The sequence below is a fragment of the Xiphophorus couchianus genome, chromosome 9, assembly GCF_001444195.1.
Source record: "Xiphophorus couchianus chromosome 9, X_couchianus-1.0, whole genome shotgun sequence".
Lineage (NCBI taxonomy): Eukaryota > Metazoa > Chordata > Actinopteri > Cyprinodontiformes > Poeciliidae > Xiphophorus > Xiphophorus couchianus.
In genome coordinates, this window is record NC_040236.1 from 44,238 (window position 1) to 61,750 (window position 17,513).

The following is a 17,513-nucleotide window of genomic DNA, read 5'->3' on the forward strand; positions in this document are numbered from 1 at the left end:
AATGTAATCCACAAATTTTTGTTCTGTCAATAGTCTGGCATTAAACCTCCAGATTTTTTGAGGTGTTATGTGGCCAGTAAAATGCATTTTCATTATAACAGGACTGTGGTCTGAAATGACTATGGCTTCATAATCAACTGAAGCCACCATATGCATGAGTTTCTGGTCCAATAAGAAGTAGTCGATTCTTGAATAAGACTTGTGTGGGGGGGAGAAAAATGAGAACTTTTTCAAGGTTGGATTTTTGACTCTCCAAGGATCAGCAACGCCGTACGTCTGCATGAATAAGTTGATGCAATGAGCTGCTTTGTTGCTCAATTGGCCAGTCCTCTGTATCAGATTTGATCGGTCAATAGAAGAGTCCAGAACACAATTAAAATCCCCGCCTATGATTATATTGTGCGAGTCCAAACATGGGAGGAGCGAAAACAAGTTTTTGAAGAATTGCATATCATCCCAATTTGGAGCATAAATATTAGCAAGAACAACAGGAATATTGAATAGATTACCTTGTACAATAATGAAGCGACCATCCCTATCTCTGATGACGGAGGTTTCCTCAAAAGAGACATCCCTGTGCATAAGGATAGCTACCCCCCGGCCTCTAGCGTTAAAGTTAGAATGATATATCTGGGTGAAACCTCCTCTCTTAAGCCTGTTATGTTCTTTGTTTAACAGATGCGTTTCTTGCAAATATGCTATCTTGGTCTTCAACTTATCAAGATGTATAAATACTTTGTTTCTTTTAATTATATTATTGAGACCCCTCACATTCCAGCTAACCCATGCCACTCCTGGTTCAAACCTATTGCAAACACTCATAACTCTTTGAATTGATAGAGTTGTAAAGCCATCTTGTTTGTTTGTCAAATCTCAGTTCAGTGTCCCACGCAACAAAAGCAGTCAACCATATAAAACAGAGTAAATACACAGAATATAATAATGGATGTGTGGAATTAAACAAACCAAAGAACACAGTCACAAACCTCAAACTCCATAACTCTTGGAACACAAAAACTGACGTATTCATGACCCCTCTCCCGCAGATCCAAAATAAAACATTAAATCTCAAGAACAAGAAGGGGGGGAAGGGAGCTCCGTGTGAGCTTCCCACCGGGTCCCGGTATTTACAGTTTCTACACCCGTAAGTGTATCCGCTTACCATGACAGCCTGGACCCGACTGGATCCCCATTGATTGAAAGAAAGAACAAAACCCCTCAACTGTGCAGCGGTCATGCTCGTCCGACCCGGGCGGTACTCATTTCCCTGAAGAGAGCTTTGTGGATATGAACTCTTTTGCTTTTAAAGGGTCTTTGAAGCGATGCTCTTCACCCTCCGGGGTGGTGATCCTGAGCGTAGCCGGAAAAAGAAGGCCATACCGGACACGCTCAAGACCCCGCAGGAGAGACCTGACCTCGTTAAAAGCTGCACGTTGTTTACTGACAGCCATAGTATAATCAGGGAGAACCAAGATCTTGTCGCCGTCCTTGGTGGTAAGTTGTTTACTCCCTGTTGCTTTCCTCAAAATAGCCTCCCTCTCGTTGAAGTAGTGGCATTTGATCACGATGGCTCGCGGAGGCGCCTCTCCGCTGACTGGTTTACCGCGCAGAGTGCGGTGTGCCCGGTCCAGGAGTGGAGTCGAAGCAAGCTGTAATGTCTCCTTCAGAAGTTCAGCCACAAAGCCAGACATAAGCTTCCCCTCTTCACGCCCCTCTTTTACACCCACGATACGCAGATTGCATCGACGGGACCTGGCCTCCAGGTCCTCGCAGCGAATTTTCAGGGTTGCTAGCTCTTGTTTCATGGCCGATATGTCTACCTCCATAGCATGGATCGAATCCGAGTGGGTCGCAGTAGCAGTCTCAAGTTCCGCAACGCGGCCCATGGTGTCATCAATTTTGGATTCTATCTTTCCCAGTGCACATTGTAATTCTTGAAGTTTATCTGTGTGAACCTTAGCCGTAGTTGTTAGCGTGGCCATCAGTTCACCGCGCAGTCCACCAATAGCAGTTAGCACTTCGTCATGGCCGCTAGCATTAGCTTCTTGGGGTTCGATTTGGGGGTTACGATGTTTGGGCATTTTGCTGGTGTATGCCTACCTTTTTGCTCCCTTAAGAAGTAATGTTCTTAGTCTGATGCAAGACCAGCGCTGAAATTGAGTTAATTTGTGCCAAAATTGAGGGTCCAGTCGGAGCTCAGTTCAACGTGTCCTCACATGGCTCTGCTCAAACCGGAAGTTCCTCCCACCATGTTTTTGTATTTAAAGATGTTAAGTTGACAGAAAATGTAAAAAATATTTCTGGGTGATTAAATGTTACAGGAAAACATCTCCAGTGAAACTATATTTAAACCCAAAACTAGTCTTAAAAACAACAGATCAAAAACACAATTAGAATTAGTATCAATTATTTTCACTTCTGTTTAATCCAAATGAAGTCAGTGGCTCCATGAGGCCCCCAGGGCTTCAGGGGCCATAAATGCTCATATTTTAACACAGATATATAAATGTAATATTTGATTATTGAGATGATCAATGCTGCTAAATTTGATTTAGTGGTTTCAACATAAATTAAAAGATTTTAAATTAACATTTATATGTAAGATTTTAAGAAGCTGGCAAGTTTACTTTGTAAAAGTTCAAAGAACAATCTTCATCGTTGGATTGTTTTGTTACCATAGCAACAATCTGATGCTGTGAGTTTAATCTTTGACTTTGAGCTGTTTGTTCATAAATACAAATGAATGAACTGTAATTATAACTGATTGTTTTCAGGTTGGCCAGTTAATCTACTCTCTCTCTCCCAGATTAAATCCAACCCAGAAGCTGTTAGAGGTGCTGATGGTTTTAGCAGCAAGAGGGGCCCCTAGGTCAGATTCTGCCCCAGGCCTCATGCAGCCTTGGACCGGCCCTGCAGGATGAGTTCAATCTGCTGCACTGATGATGAGCAACAAACGGAGATTTAATTCAATGCTGCTAATGTGGCTTTAGTAGCTCTAACATTTCTGTCTGTTGAGTTTTAATAAGAGACACAGAAACTGTTTTGGTTGCTGGAGTTTTAAGGGACGAGATTCTCAGATCTCCACACAGCTGCGCGCATTAACTCTGGCTGACTAAGTGGACAAAACATTTGGTATGGTTTGGAGCATCATGTTGCCGGAAAAATAATACTAAAAATAATCATAAAATAATATAAAACCAGCGGCTGAACCTGCATGATGAGGTTAGCGCTGGTTCGTTAACCGCTAACGCTCCGGCCAACCCGGAACACAGACATGAACTTCACAGGAAAAACAGCGCCACACGCTGGGCAGCTTGTTGAGATGTAAACGCCACATCATTCTTTGTTCACAAATATAAATCATTCTCACCGCTCCTCAACGTTCCTCTGAAAGCCACTACAAGTTATTCCTGTGGTTCACATAGAGCTGCACAACCAGAGCTAACACAGCGGGTTTTAGACTCTGACCTTGATGTGGAGTTCGCCAAAGAAACATGATTCCTCACAGGGGGTTGATGTAAATATCCATACAGGTCAGCCTGCGTCCAGTTTAGCTGTGTGAAAGGAGGAGTGTGATCCTGCTGAGGTAAACTTTAGACAGATCGTGGCAAAGCGCTGAGGCTGCAGCGGAGTGGTTGGTCCGCTCTGCCGGCTTTAAATACATAAACTATAAACATATCTATTAGGAATAAATCTGCTCTGCCAGTGAAACGCTCAGAGCAACAGAGATGCTTGCAATCTGGATCAAATGGTTATAACCAATTATTATTAATTTTTCTAAAAACAAAAACAAGCAATGCTTAGCCTGGCGGGGGGCTAGTAAAGCATGACGGGCTGCCAGGCTTATAATACACTGCGGGAAACCCTGAAACCCATGATATAAACAGAAACTTTCCCTAAGTAGGAAAGAAATAAAAATACATCTAAACTATTTGGACTATTTCTGAGTTATTATCGCGGGTAATGAGACAGTTTTGATTGTGTGAATAAATCGAGTTTCAATCAGTTTTTTGCACCAAAGAGTTAATAATAATGAACATATTTTCACTCAGGCTCTGTAAGAGCCATACGAATGAAATAAGCAATTATTGATTTGACTGGACACTTGGGTGTGGGTGGTGGGTGGTGGGTGTGTCGATGTGGGCGTGACGTCACCAGGTATGAATGAGAAGGTGACTGGCGTCGTGTGTATGAGGAAGCGCAGTTTGTCCTGGTCAGTCCTTGTAAAGTTTGAAGCATGATAATGAAAATGGAATAAATCACAGAACAAAGAAATGACCTGGAGATGATTGACACACGGGCAGAAGAGATTCCCCGAGTTAACCCAGGGGGGCGCTCTACCACCATTTAGGCTCTTTAAATATGTCTATATATGAAATGTTAATTGACATTCATGACTGTATACAAAATAGACCAGCAAATATTGCAGTAAGCATATTGCGAGGGAACGCAAAATAAAAAATTCCCCATGTCCCCTCGAGGACTCCGTACCGTAGAAACAGGCAGTGCTGGGCGCGCTTTGAAATGCTAACGGAGCTAAAGCTACTGCTGCCTGTACTGGATGTGGAACCACAACCGACACCGGACCCTAAGCAGCCGTTACCGAGCCGGACACAGAGCTACAGAAGGACTTACCGGGTGACCAGGTGAGTCTCATTCATTGTTTCATTATGAACCTGAAGGCAGCAGCAGCTGCTATGGCTAACTCTTCCTCCTCCTCATCTTCATCACATCCTGTGATTTCATCGGTTTCAAAGAGTTCTGGTTCAAAATGAAAAGGTCGTTACTCATCACTGTCATTTACCCAGAATGCATTGCAGCGTCTCCTCCTTGGGCTGCCACCTTATCGTGGTGGAGGGGTTTGAGTGCTCCAATGATCCTAGGAGCTATGCTGTCTGGGGCTTCATGCCCCTGGTAGGGTCACCCAAGGCAGACAGGTCCTAGGTGAGGGACCAGACAAAGCGCAGCCCGAAGACCCCAATGACAGATAAAAACATTGGACTTCGTGTTCCCTCGCCCGGACGCGGGTCACCGGGGCCCCACTCTGGAGCCAGGCCTGGAGGGGGGGCATGATGGCGAGCGTCTGGTGGCCGGGCTTTTACCCATGGAGCCCGGCCGGGCTCAGCCCGAAGAGGAAACATGGACCCCCCTCCCATGGGCCCACCACCCGTGGGAGGGGCCATAGGGGTCGGGTGCACTGTGTGATGGGTGGCGGCCAAGGGAGGGGACCCTGGCGGTCCGATCCTCGGTTGCAGAAACTGGCTCTTGGGACGTGGAATGTCACCTCTCTGGTGGGGAAGGAGCCGGAGCTAGTGCGTGAGGTCGAGAGGTTCCGGCTAGAAATAGTCGGTCTCACCTCGGCACATGGCTCTGGTTCTGGAACCAGTCTCCTTGAGAGGGGCTGGACATACTTCCACTCTGGAGTTGCCCAAGGTGAGAGACGTCGGGCAGGAGTGGGCATACTTGTTGCTCCCCATCTCGGCGCCTGTACGTTGGGGTTTACCCCGGTGAACGAGAGGGTAGCCTCCCTCCGCCTATGGGTGGGGGGACGGGTTCTGACTGTCGTTTGTGCTTACGGGCCGAACGACAGTTCAGATTACCCACCCTTTTTGGAGTCCTTAGAGGGGGTACTGGAGAGTGCTCCTCCTGGGGACTCCCTTGTTCTGCTGGGGGACTTCAACGCTCACGTGGGCAACGACAGTGAGACCTGGAGGGGCGTGGTTGGGAGGAACGGCCCGCCCGACCTGAACTCGAGCGGTGTTCTGTTGTTGGACTTCTGTGCTCGCCATGGAATGTCCATAACGAACACCATGTTCAGGCATAAGGGTGTCCATATGTGCACTTGGCACCAGGACACCCTAGGCCGCAGTTCGATGATCGACTTTGTCGTCGTTTCATCGGATCTGCGGCCGTATGTCTTGGACACTCGGGTGAAGAGAGGTGCGGAGCTGTCCACTGACCACTACCTGGTGGTGAGTTGGCTCCGGTGGTGGGGGCGAAAGCCGGTCAGACCTGGCAGGCCCAAACGTGTTGTGAGGGTCTGCTGGGAACGTCTGGCGGAATCCCCTGTGAGACGGAGCTTTAACTCCCATCTCCGGCAAAACTTTGAGCACGTCCCGGGGAAGGTGGGGGACATGGAGTCTGAGTGGACCATGTTCCGTGCCTCCATTGTCGAGGCGGCCGGTCGGAGCTGTGGCCGCAAGGTTGTCGGTGCCTGTCGTGGCGGCAACCCTCGAACCCGTTGGTGGACACCTTCGGTGAGGGATGCCGTCAGGCTGAAGAAGGAGTCCTATTGGGCCTTTTTGGCCTGTGGGACTCCGGAAGCAGCTGATGGGTACCGGCGGGCGAAGCGGCATGCGGCTCGGGCGGTTGCTGAGGCAAAAACTCGGGCGTGGGAGGAGTTTGGAGAGGACATGGAGAAAGACTTCCGTGCGGCTTCGAGGCGATTCTGGTCCACCATCCGGCGTCTCGGGGGGAAGCAGTGCGGCACCAACACTGTTTATAGTGGGGATGGTGTGCTGCTGACCTCTACTCGGGAAGATTGTGGGCCGGTGGGCAGAGTACTTCGAAGACCTCCTCAATCCCACCAACATGCCTTCCACTGAGGAAGCGGAGCCTGGGGACTCTGGGTTGGGCTCTCCAATCTCTGGGGGCGAGGTCGTCGAGGTGGTTAAAAAGCTCCTCGGTGGCAAGGCCCCGGGGGTGGATGAGATACGCCCGGAGTTCCTTAAGGCTCTGGATGTTGTAGGGTTGTGTTGGTTGACGCGACTCTGCAATATCGCATGGACATCGGGGGCAATTCCCCTGGATTGGCAGACTGGGGTGGTGGTCCCCCTGTTCAAAAAGGGGGACCGGAGGGTGTGCTCCAATTATAGAGGGGTCACACTCTTAAGCCTCCCTGGCAAGGTCTATTCAGGGGTCCTGGAGAGGAGGGTCCGTCGGATAGTCGAACCTCGGATCCAGGAAGAGCAGTGTGGTTTTTGTCCTGGTCGTGGAGCACTGGACCAGCTCTACACCCTCGGCAGGGTCCTGGAGGGTTCTGGGAGTTCGCCTAACCAGTCTACATGTGTTTTGTGGACTTGGAGAAGGCGTTCGACCGTGTCCCTCGGGGAGCCCTGTGGTGGGTTCTCCGGGAGTATGGGGTACCGGGCCCTTTGATACGGGCTGTCAGGTCCCTGTATGACCGGTGTCAGAGTCTGGTCCGCATTGCCGGCAGTAAGTCGGGCTCGTTTCCGGTGAGAGTTGGACTCCGCCAGGGCTGCCCTTTGTCACCGATTCTGTTCATCACTTTCATGGACAGAATTTCTAGACCAGCCAAGGTGTTGAGGGGATCCGATTTGGTGGCCTTAGGATCTCATCTCTGCTTTTTGCAGACGATGTGGTCCTTTTGGCTTCATCAGATCGTGATCTGCAGCTCTCGCTGGAGCGGTTCGCAGCCGAGTGTGAAGCGGCCGGGATGGGGATCAGTGCCTCCAAATCCGAGGCCATGGTCTTGAGCCGGAAAAGGGTAGAGTGCCTTCTCCGGGTCAGGGGGGGTGTCCTGCCCCAGGTGGAGGAGTTTAAGTATCTCGGGATCTTGTTCACGAATGGGGGAAGAAGGGAGCGGGAGATCGACAGGCGGATTGGTGCAGCGTCTGCTGTTAAGCGGGCGTTGTACCGGTCCGTCGTGGTGAAGAAAGAGCTGAGCCAAAAAGTGAAGCTCTCGATTTACCGGTCGATCTACGTTCCCACCCTCATCTATGGTCATGAGCTTTGGGTCATGACCGAAAGAACGCGATCGCGGATACAAGCGGCCGAAATGGGTTTTCTCTGTAGGGTGGCTGGGCTCTCCCTTAGAGATAGGGTGAGAAGCTCAGTCATCCGGGAGGGACTCAGAGTAGAGCCGCTGCTCCTTCACATCGAGAGGAGCCAGTTGAGGTGGCTTGGGCATCTGGTCAGGATGCCTCCTGGACGCCTCCCTGGTGAGGTGTTCCGGGCACGTCCCACCGGGAGGAGGCCCCGGGGAAGACCCAGGACACGCTGGAGAGACTATGTCTCTCGGCTGGCCTGGGAACGCCTCGGGATTCCCCCGGAAGAGCTGGAAGAAGTGGCTGGGGAGAGGGAAGTCTGGGCCTCCCTTCTGAAGCTGCTACCCCCGCGACCCGACCTCGGATAAGCGGAAGAAGATGGATGGATGGATGGCATTGCAGCGTGAAGAACATAGCGACTTCCGTGTGACGATAGTTTAAAATAAAAAAAATTAAAAAATCAACAGTTTACAATGTTATTACTGTATTGGATTTACATCTAAAATAAATATTTCTCAAATAAATTCTATGATTACAGTTAATCATGGCTCCCTTTAGCATCTGTTAGCATGTTAATATGTTGATAGAACATCATCTTAAACTGACTCCTCTCATTTAAACTAACTAACTAGAATCCGAAACGTTCTTGAAGTGTGAGGGTTAAGACTGTCAAAAGCTAAAAACGCGTCTCTACCTGCAGCCATTCAGGAGGCGGAGCGACTCCAAAATGTCTCTGTTACATGGAGCCCGATGGAGGAAGCGCTAAACACTTTAAAAAACCCATAAAACCTACGACAATGACAATTATATTTCCTCAAAGCAGACAGCCGGGGCTCCATTTTGATACGTAAATTATTTCTGCAGAGTGAAATTTTCACGAATAGGCGCAAACTGGTGAAGAAACGGATTTATTGCTGTTTGTAATAAATCAATAAAGTTTGAGAAAGCATCAGTTACTCCTGTAAAACTGAAAACAGCCAAAATCTGAATGGAACTTAAATTGTGATTTTTAGAAAAACACTTAGAAATATCAAAAAGCCGAATCATATGAAAATAGCTGAGTGGCTTGTGACTTTTTTAAGTGTATTTATCTCAAACATAAATATTTGAACCTGGCGATCCAGCTTGGACATGACATTCAGATAATACAAACCCATTCAATAAGTTAGGATATTATTAAAAGTCAATTTATGGTGCGTTCTGTGGTGGCTCAGGGGGTTAGCACGCCCCACGTTTGGAGGCCTTAGTCCTCGACGTGGACGTCGCGGGTTCGACTCCCGGTCCCCACGACCTTTGCCGCATGTCTTCCCCCCTCTCCTCACCCTCCTTCCAGTCTGCCTACTGTCGAAAAAATACGAGCCGCTAGCGCCGCAAAAACTCTTCAGAGGAAAAAAAAAAAGTCCATTTATTTCAGGAACTGTGTTAATCAGACAGGAAGCAGGCGAGTTAAACAGGAAGCAGGCAAGTTAAACAGGAAGCAGGCGCGTTAAACAGGAAGCAGGCGAGTTAAACAGGAAGCAGGCGAGTTAAACAGGAAGCAGGCGAGTTAAACAGGAAGCAGGCGCGTTAAACAGGAAGCAGGCGCGTTAAACAGGAAGCAGGCGAGTTAAACAGGAAGCAGGCGCGTTAAACAGGAAGCAGGCGAGTTAAACAGGAAGCAGGCGCATTAAACAGGGAGATGATGATCAGGATAAGTTTAAATGTTCCTCCTGGCTTCATGAAGATGAAATAGATTATTTCACATTAATCTCAGCATCACCTTTAATTACCTGGAAGAAACCAGGGCTCAGTCAGATCTTTCCTTCAGTCGGAAGCACTGAGCACCAGTCAGTCAGTTAGTGGAGCATTTTCATTAATCTACAGACAGAAACCTGATCAGAACCAGAACCAGGAGGCTGAGACTCCTGGATGAGCAGCAGGTCAGCTGATCTCAGGTCAGTCACATTCAGACGATTTTAATCCAACCATCGTTTCCGAACCGACCCGGAGAGGATCAGCTGTTTTCCTGCTTCACAGCTGGTTCAGATGAGTCCAGAACAGTGGAACCGAACCGGGCCTTCAGAACCAGCGGTTTGGGCCCGGCAGAAAGCAGAGGTCCAGACACGGCAGCTTGAAGCCAAACGTTAATCTTTATTAGACCTTTTCTGTACAAAAAGCACGAATCACAGCAAACATCTGAGAACAGAAGACATGCAGCAATTTACAGCCGGAGACAGAAAAACCCAGGCCCCGGGCCGGGGGCCCCAACCCGCCCCGGGGGTCCGTTCTAAAGACAATAAGTAAACATTGTGCTTTGATATACTTTGATATATTTCATATTTCACAAAGATCATAAACCTCTGGCCTCTTTCACATTGAAGAAAACAAAACCTTTCTGAACTGAGAACCTGATTGGAGACGGCTGGTCCTAGGTCGCAGAGTTCAGGGGGAAGTAACTGGAGCTGCTGGTTCCCATGGAAACAGCATTTTATTCCCAGTCACCATCAACCATGCTCCCTTGAAAAGCCTTGAAAAACCTGGAGCAGTTCAGGAAATGGAACATTTTGAGAGCGGAGCCAGACGTGGAGCGAACGTCGACATTAAAGCTAAAATAATCAGTTTTTCACTGAAACTTCACAGGATCTCATATTAATGTTCAGAATCATTTCTTATGGCTGGGAGTGAAGAAATGAAAACCTTGAAAGTTTTGGAGAACCTGAGAAAATCCTGAAAACTGAAATATTCTCTTTTCTCTGCAGAAACAAAACAGAAACAACAAATAACTTCATAAACTTGAACATTTTAACCAAATTTTCATAACTTTAAGTTCTTGATGTTGCTAAAATGTTCCTTTGTTTTTTCTGGAGATCTAACCTGGACCCGGTTCTGACGATCCGGATCAGGGGACAGAACGTTTTAAAATCTGATGCTCATAAAAAGAACCAACCATTCTGTCCCTGATGTAGGAATATCCTGGAATATCCTGGAATGTCCTGGAGTATTGCGTGACATTATGAGGTTAGCATAAAGGTTTGTCGTGGCAGGGACGGTTTGTGGTTTCATCGTTTCTCTTCTTTAGTGCTCCAACCATGACAGTGCATTTAGAAATAAGCAAGAATATAGATTTCACAATAAAACACCGACGAGGAAAAGCAGCAAAAACACAAAGTCGTTTACAAAAAGTTAAATATCGGAAAAAAGCTTTTTGTACAAAAGTGATGAAAGTTTTACTTCCTGCTTTCTGAGGTCAATCGCCACCTGATTTTTTTTTCTTTTTTTTTTTTTTTTACAAAAACAGGATTTTTTTCTTGGTTTGTGTTTTTACAGGATCTAAAAGATTTCCAGGTTTATGGATCGAATCGCTCAGAAAAACATGGAAAAGAATCACAAGGAACAAAACCGGGTCAGACCCGGACACAAACCGAACCGGACTACAGAAAGAAACGTGAGCAGGAAACAGGAAGCTGACCTCTGCAGCTTCCTGTTTCCTGCCTGAGGAAACAAACATGGCGGACGGCATGGGACCAGAAGGAAAACACTCCGCTGGACCGGAACGTTCTGGTCCGGCTCGGATTCAAACAAACCAAACAGAATGAACTGGACTAGGTCCGACTGGATCCACTGGGACCAGGACGGGTTCTGGAGAACCTCTAGAGTCCAACAGAACCAACTCTGGAGCTGCAAACGTCTGGAGGAGCAGCAAAAGATCCAGATGTGCATCAGCGGAGGAACAAACCAGGAGCAGCGTGTGACCAGCTGGACCGGAACCAGAACCGCTTTCTGGTACCAGGAAACCCAAATGTCCGGTCTGTGGAGGAGGAAATGTTCTGTTTTGCATTTTCTTCAGAACCACAGCTGCCGTTGGACCCGTCCAGTTCCAGAGGAGCAGAACCAGCAGGGTCCGTCCGGGAAGTCCTGCTGCTGGCGGTTCTGGTTCAGCAGTTCCTCACATGGGGGGCACGATGAGGCCGGCCATGGCTGAAATACACAGACAGTGACCCGTCAAAAACATGCTAACAGGCTAATATGCTAACGGTTAAAAACATTTCACATTTCTGGAATATTTAGAAATTAGTTTAAAAAACTAAGAAAATCAAATCCTATGAATGAATTTGATCAGTTTATCAGTTTAATTGAATTACTTTATGTCATTTTATCCTCTTGCTGAAATGCATTTATAAAATTATTCTTTATTAAGATTAAACCTTCATTTACTTAAACTTGATACTGAAAAATAACTCAATACAGATGATTTATTTTGGTGAACTTTTTAGTTCTTCCTCTGAGTTTCATCAGAAATCATCTCAATCATAAACGTATCTGCCAGAGCCTGAAAAAACACGAGACATTTTTGGAGAGTTAATGAAATCATTTCTATTGTAAAGTATTAAAAATGTTTCTTAAAGATTTTTGCTCTTGTTCCTGAACTAAAATGAGAAACTTGATGCCAAATGAAATATTTTTTTGTGTAAATGTTCCATGGTGGCCCCATGGCCCCATGTGGCTCCATGGTGGCTCCATGTGGCCCCGTGTGGCCCTCAGCTCCAGGGTGAGGCTCAGCAGCTGCGGTGCATTTGTTGCATGGAACGACGCCTCAGGGACCGTGGAAACAGAACGCGCCGTTATTTCTGTAAATTTGGGCCAAATGCAGTTCTCCATTCCTGCCAGCAGGTGGCAGATCCTACCATCACAAACATAAGTTACTTATTACATGATAAATATTCTCTGGTAATGCTGGTAAATATTGGCTTCATGATTCGTCTTCCTCCAGTTTAAACCAGAAATGAGTAAAACCACAGAAGAAGAACGTGTCTGGAGGCAGCAGTTCTGCTGAGGTGGCCGCTGCTCCGGAATAGAACCGCTCTGGGTTCTGAGGTTCTGATCTGGGTCTGGGTCAGAATCACGAACAGAAGCTTTCCTTGTTCTTTGGACCGACTCAGCAGAATGTGAACTGAACTTCCTGCCAGTTATGGATCAACTTTGACTTCTGATTGATGCTGGGCATCCCGCCAGGGACCGGGAGGGAGGGGCTAACGGGGGGGGAGGGGGGGATGCTCACCCTGGAGGTTGCTGCCATTGGTGGTGGTGCAGGTGGGGGGCGGGGAGGTCTGAGGCCGCACGACGGGGGCGAAGGCGCTCTTCTGCTTGACTGCGGAGATCATATGGACAGAGAATGAATCAGGCAGAGGAAGAGGAGTAGGTGAGGAAGACGAGGGGTGACGGGTGAGTCATGCAGGGGTGTAGGGGAGGTGAAGATGAAGAGGAGGAGGAGGAGGACCCCGACCTGAAGGAGCAAAGTTGATCCATAACCTGAAGGAATAAAGACACCTGAAGAGAGCCGGAGCCCCGCCCCTGCACAGGTAGGTGTGTGTGAGGAGTAAATCCACCTGCTGTCCAGTTTCTTTCTCAGTGAAGGAACAGTCCAAACATTTCCAGAGAAATTCTGCCAGAGGGTTAGATGCATTCAGGGACCAACAGAGGGCGATGCGTTCAGGAACGGCTGGCCTCTACATCAGTTGTTAACTAAAGATGTTTTCTACATTTAGCTCTGAACGTCTCTCTGCCATAAGCAGAAATTTTCTCTGGAAAACATGGATTTGTTCCTTTCAAAGTTTCCCTGGAGTTTCACAGATTATGTGAATGATTCATCAAAACATGAAGCGGTGAGGAAAGAAGCTGGAATGTAACGTGATTCATAGAACCCCACATTCCTTCATGTTTCCTGTTCCTGTAGTTCATGGATCAGACCGAAGGAAAGCATGATGGAAGTTAGTGTGTTAGTGTAGGAGCAGGGATGGAGGAATGGACAGGAGGAGGTGGACAATGTGTGATGGTGTTCACACACACACACCCACACACACACCCCAACCCCCCCACACACACACGCGCGCGTTTGCGTGGCTGTCTTTGTGGGGACTTTCCATTGACTTCCATTCATTTCTACAGCCTAAACCTTACCCTAACCCTAACCAACCAAAACTCAATTCACACTTTAGTCCTAAATCTGAGCCCTGACCCAAAAACAGCAATTGCCCTTGTGGGGCCCAGGCTTCGGTCCCACAAGGAGCAGTGGGTCCCCACAACGTAGTATGTCAGGAAAATGGTCTGCACAAGGTATTAGAAACAAACACACACACACCAAGTCTTGGCGGCAGGAAGTTGTAGCGCGGCCAGGCGTTGTTTGGTCACCGGGGACAACCGCATCGCCTGGCATGGAGACACGGTTTGAGCTCACTGCTGTCTAAACGAGTCTCTCTGAGACTTGTTGAGCTTTTAGAAACAGCAGCCAAAACAACAAAGAGTTCCTGGCGGGTGCTTTCACTACACTCCACAAACACACCACGAACGCACCACTAACACACCACGAACGCACCACTAACACACTATTAAAACACCACAAACACACCATTCAAACACCACAAACACACCACTAATGCACCACAAACACACCATTAAAACACCACAAACGCACCATTCAAACACCACAAACACACCATTAAAACACCACAAACACACCATTCAAACACCACAAACACACCATTAAAACACCACAAACACACCATTAAAACACCACTAACACACTATTAAAACACCACAAACACACCATTCAAACACCACAAACACACCACTAACGCACCACAAACACACCATTAAAACACCACAAACACACCATTAAAACACCACAAACACACCATTAAAACACCACAAACACACCATTCAAACACCACAAACACACCATTAAAACACCACAAACACACCACTAATGCACCACAAACACACCATTAAAACACCACTAACACACTATTAAAACACCACAAACACACCATTAAAACACCACAAACACACCACTAATGCACCACAAACACACCATTAAAACACCACAAACACACCATTAAAACACCACAAACACACCATTCAAACACCACAAACACACCATTAAAACACCACAAACACACCACAAACGCACCACTAACACACTATTAAAACACCACAAACACACCATTCAAACACCACAAACACACCACTAACGCACCACAAACACACCATTAAAACACCACTAACACACTATTAAAACACCACAAACACACCATTAAAACACCACAAACGCACCATTCAAACACCACAAACACACCATTAAAACACCACAAACACCATTCAAACACCACAAACACACCATTAAAACACCACAAACGCACCATTAAAACACCACAAACGCACCACTAACACACTATTAAAACACCACAAACACACCTCTAACGCACCACAAACACACCATTAAAACACCACAAACACACCACTAACGCACCACAAACACACCATTAAAACACCACAAACGCACCACTAACACACTATTAAAACACCACAAACACACCATTCAAACACCACAAACACACCATTAAAACACCACAAACACACCATTAAAACACCACAAACACACCATTAAAACACCCCACTGACCCTCCGGCTGCAGACATGAAAATCAGTTGTTGCAGCAAACAGTGTGAGCAGCAGCTTCCTGTTCACCTGCTGAGCTTTAGTCCGGGCGGACTCGGTTTGGACCCCACACACGACGTTTGCCTCATCCATGCAACGTGATGCTGCCTGATTCTGAAGCTTCATATCAGCTTGGACCCATCATCTTCATCCTGCTCTAGAGGTTTTCCATCCAGAACTCTGATCCTCACCGGAGATGTTCTACGGCTTTCCCACAGCTAAATTCTTCTTTATGGTTTTGAAGTATTTCTACTATATGTGAAGCTTTATGTTTTATAACCCTAACCCTTACCAGCTGTGAAATAAAGCTAACTTTAACCTTTGTGCTCACATTAACATTAGCATGCTAATGAAAGCTTTAGCATGATAAGGCTAGGACCTACAAATAATTATTTCAACTTCCAAAATTTTCCTTGAGTTAAAACATTAAATAATTTATTCTAACATGTAAAGCTAAATTTAATAACATTTAGTGTGTAAGATTAACATTAACATGCTAATAATAGTGTTAGCATCCCAAAGCCAAGACCTACAGCTAGTTATAATTTTAACTTCTTACATTTTGCTTTAAGGTGAAAATAACATGAAGCATTTCTTCTGATATTTCAGTTTTATATTAAAATAATTTTAATAACATTTTTAGTGTGCTAAGACTAACATTACCATGCTAAACATACCATTAGCATGCTAAAGCTAAGAGATAAAGTTAGTTATTAAGTATTAATTTTAAAAAGATACAGTTTAGGAAATCTGCCAAATATTGATTCTAAGATCTGGTTGACTGTAACCTACAATTGCACTACTGACACTAGCACAAGCTAACAGCAGCTAATGACAAAGATCTGAAGTCATTTCTTTCTTTAGATCAGATCTGTACGTTTTAACAAGCCTAAGAGATTCAGCATCTGAAAACCAAACCTCTGATCAGAGACTTTGTGTTTACAGTGTAACTGACAGGTGAAACATTGACCTTCCTCTAAACTTTCTACCAATGAGGCTAAAGATTGAAGAATACCTGAATCTTTCCTGAATGTCTGAGTTCATGGCTAACTAAACCCACGTTCCCTTGCGAGTTTCCCTGACCCCAACATTTCCAGGTCAACATTCCTTCACAGGAAGCGTTCACTGACAGCACCACCAAAGTCCCACATAGTTGCTCCTCTCCCAGGGATGAAGAGTGAGGAAGTCGATCTCTGCTCCTCATCACTGCACGTCTCTCTGCTGGTTGAAGGTTTGATTCCGGCGTTGACTCACTTGCGTAAGCAGAGTTGGCGGTGGATCCATTGAGGAATCCGGGGGAGCCGGGAACGCCCAGGTTGGTCATGGCGGCGGCGCCATATCCGTTCATGGAGGACGTGATGGTGTTATAGTTGGACTGCTGCGGCGTGGAGCTTGGCACGTAGCCACGCGGTGACACGCTGTTGGAGTTACGGGAATAACCTGAAGAAGGAGAAACAGGAAGCTTGTTCAGACATGTACTGAGGAACGCCATCACAAAAACAAAGTATTCACAACCTGTCGTGTCCTGCTGCTGTTTCTGATCATCAAACACGAGACAAAGCTAAAATAAATAAAAGGGTTTCTCACTTATGATTTCATTTGTTAATGCGCCCTCTGCAGATCAAAGCCTGAACTTTGCACCTACAGTCAGACATGGTGGTGGCAGTATCACGGTCTGGGATGCTTCAGGACCACTTGGAGTCATGGATTGTACTCCTGGATGTGTAAAGGTTCAACAGCAAGTCCTCTGGATGCTCAGGACTGTTAATGTTTTGGTATGGCCTAGTCAAAGTCTGGACTTGCATCTGATTAAGATGCTGCAGCATCCATCCAATGTTATTTTCACTCTGGAGAAGTCACGTGTTTTTGGGGGGTGAATACTTTCCCAGGTTCAGCGTTCTGATGGTAGAGACGGGAATGAAATAGTTTTTTTCTTCCCTCCATGTTGGAACTTCCTGCTGTGACATCACCACTCCCTCTCCCTGACCCCTGACCCTGCCGGCCTCGGGGATTCCCATCAGCCGATAGGAAACATGTGTCTGTTGGTGTGAGAGTTTGGACGGCGTGGGAAGCAGATCCACTTCCTGAATCAGAAACATGTGTTTGCTGCTTCCTGCTGGTCCGATCCCAACAGAACCAACCAGACCGCAGAGCAAAGTCAACATCTGGAGTTTTACTTTCTGATCTACTCCCTGCTTGTTTCCAGTTGAGTTCTGGTTCTGATCCGGACTGTCTGCAGCTGACCTCCAGGTA

General features: G+C 46.7%; 1 protein-coding gene across 3 annotated transcripts in view; it reads right to left on the bottom strand.

Moving 5' to 3' along the window:
- Positions 1-9,897: 9,897 nt before the first annotated feature.
- LOC114150983 (transcription factor COE3-like) overlaps positions 9,898-17,513 on the bottom strand; it is an 88,542-nt gene continuing 80,926 nt past the window's right edge. For 2 of the 3 annotated variants that reach the window (XM_028027855.1, XM_028027854.1), the window contains exons 14-16: positions 16,515-16,700; positions 12,826-12,915; positions 9,898-11,744 (exon numbers count right to left, since the gene is read on the bottom strand). In XM_028027855.1, coding sequence (XP_027883656.1) covers positions 11,713-11,744; positions 12,826-12,915; positions 16,515-16,700 — 308 coding nt within the window. In that variant the 3' untranslated portion in view covers positions 9,898-11,712. The remainder of the gene's footprint in view (positions 11,745-12,825; positions 12,916-16,514; positions 16,701-17,513) is intronic. The other variant, XM_028027856.1, reaches the window with a different exon arrangement.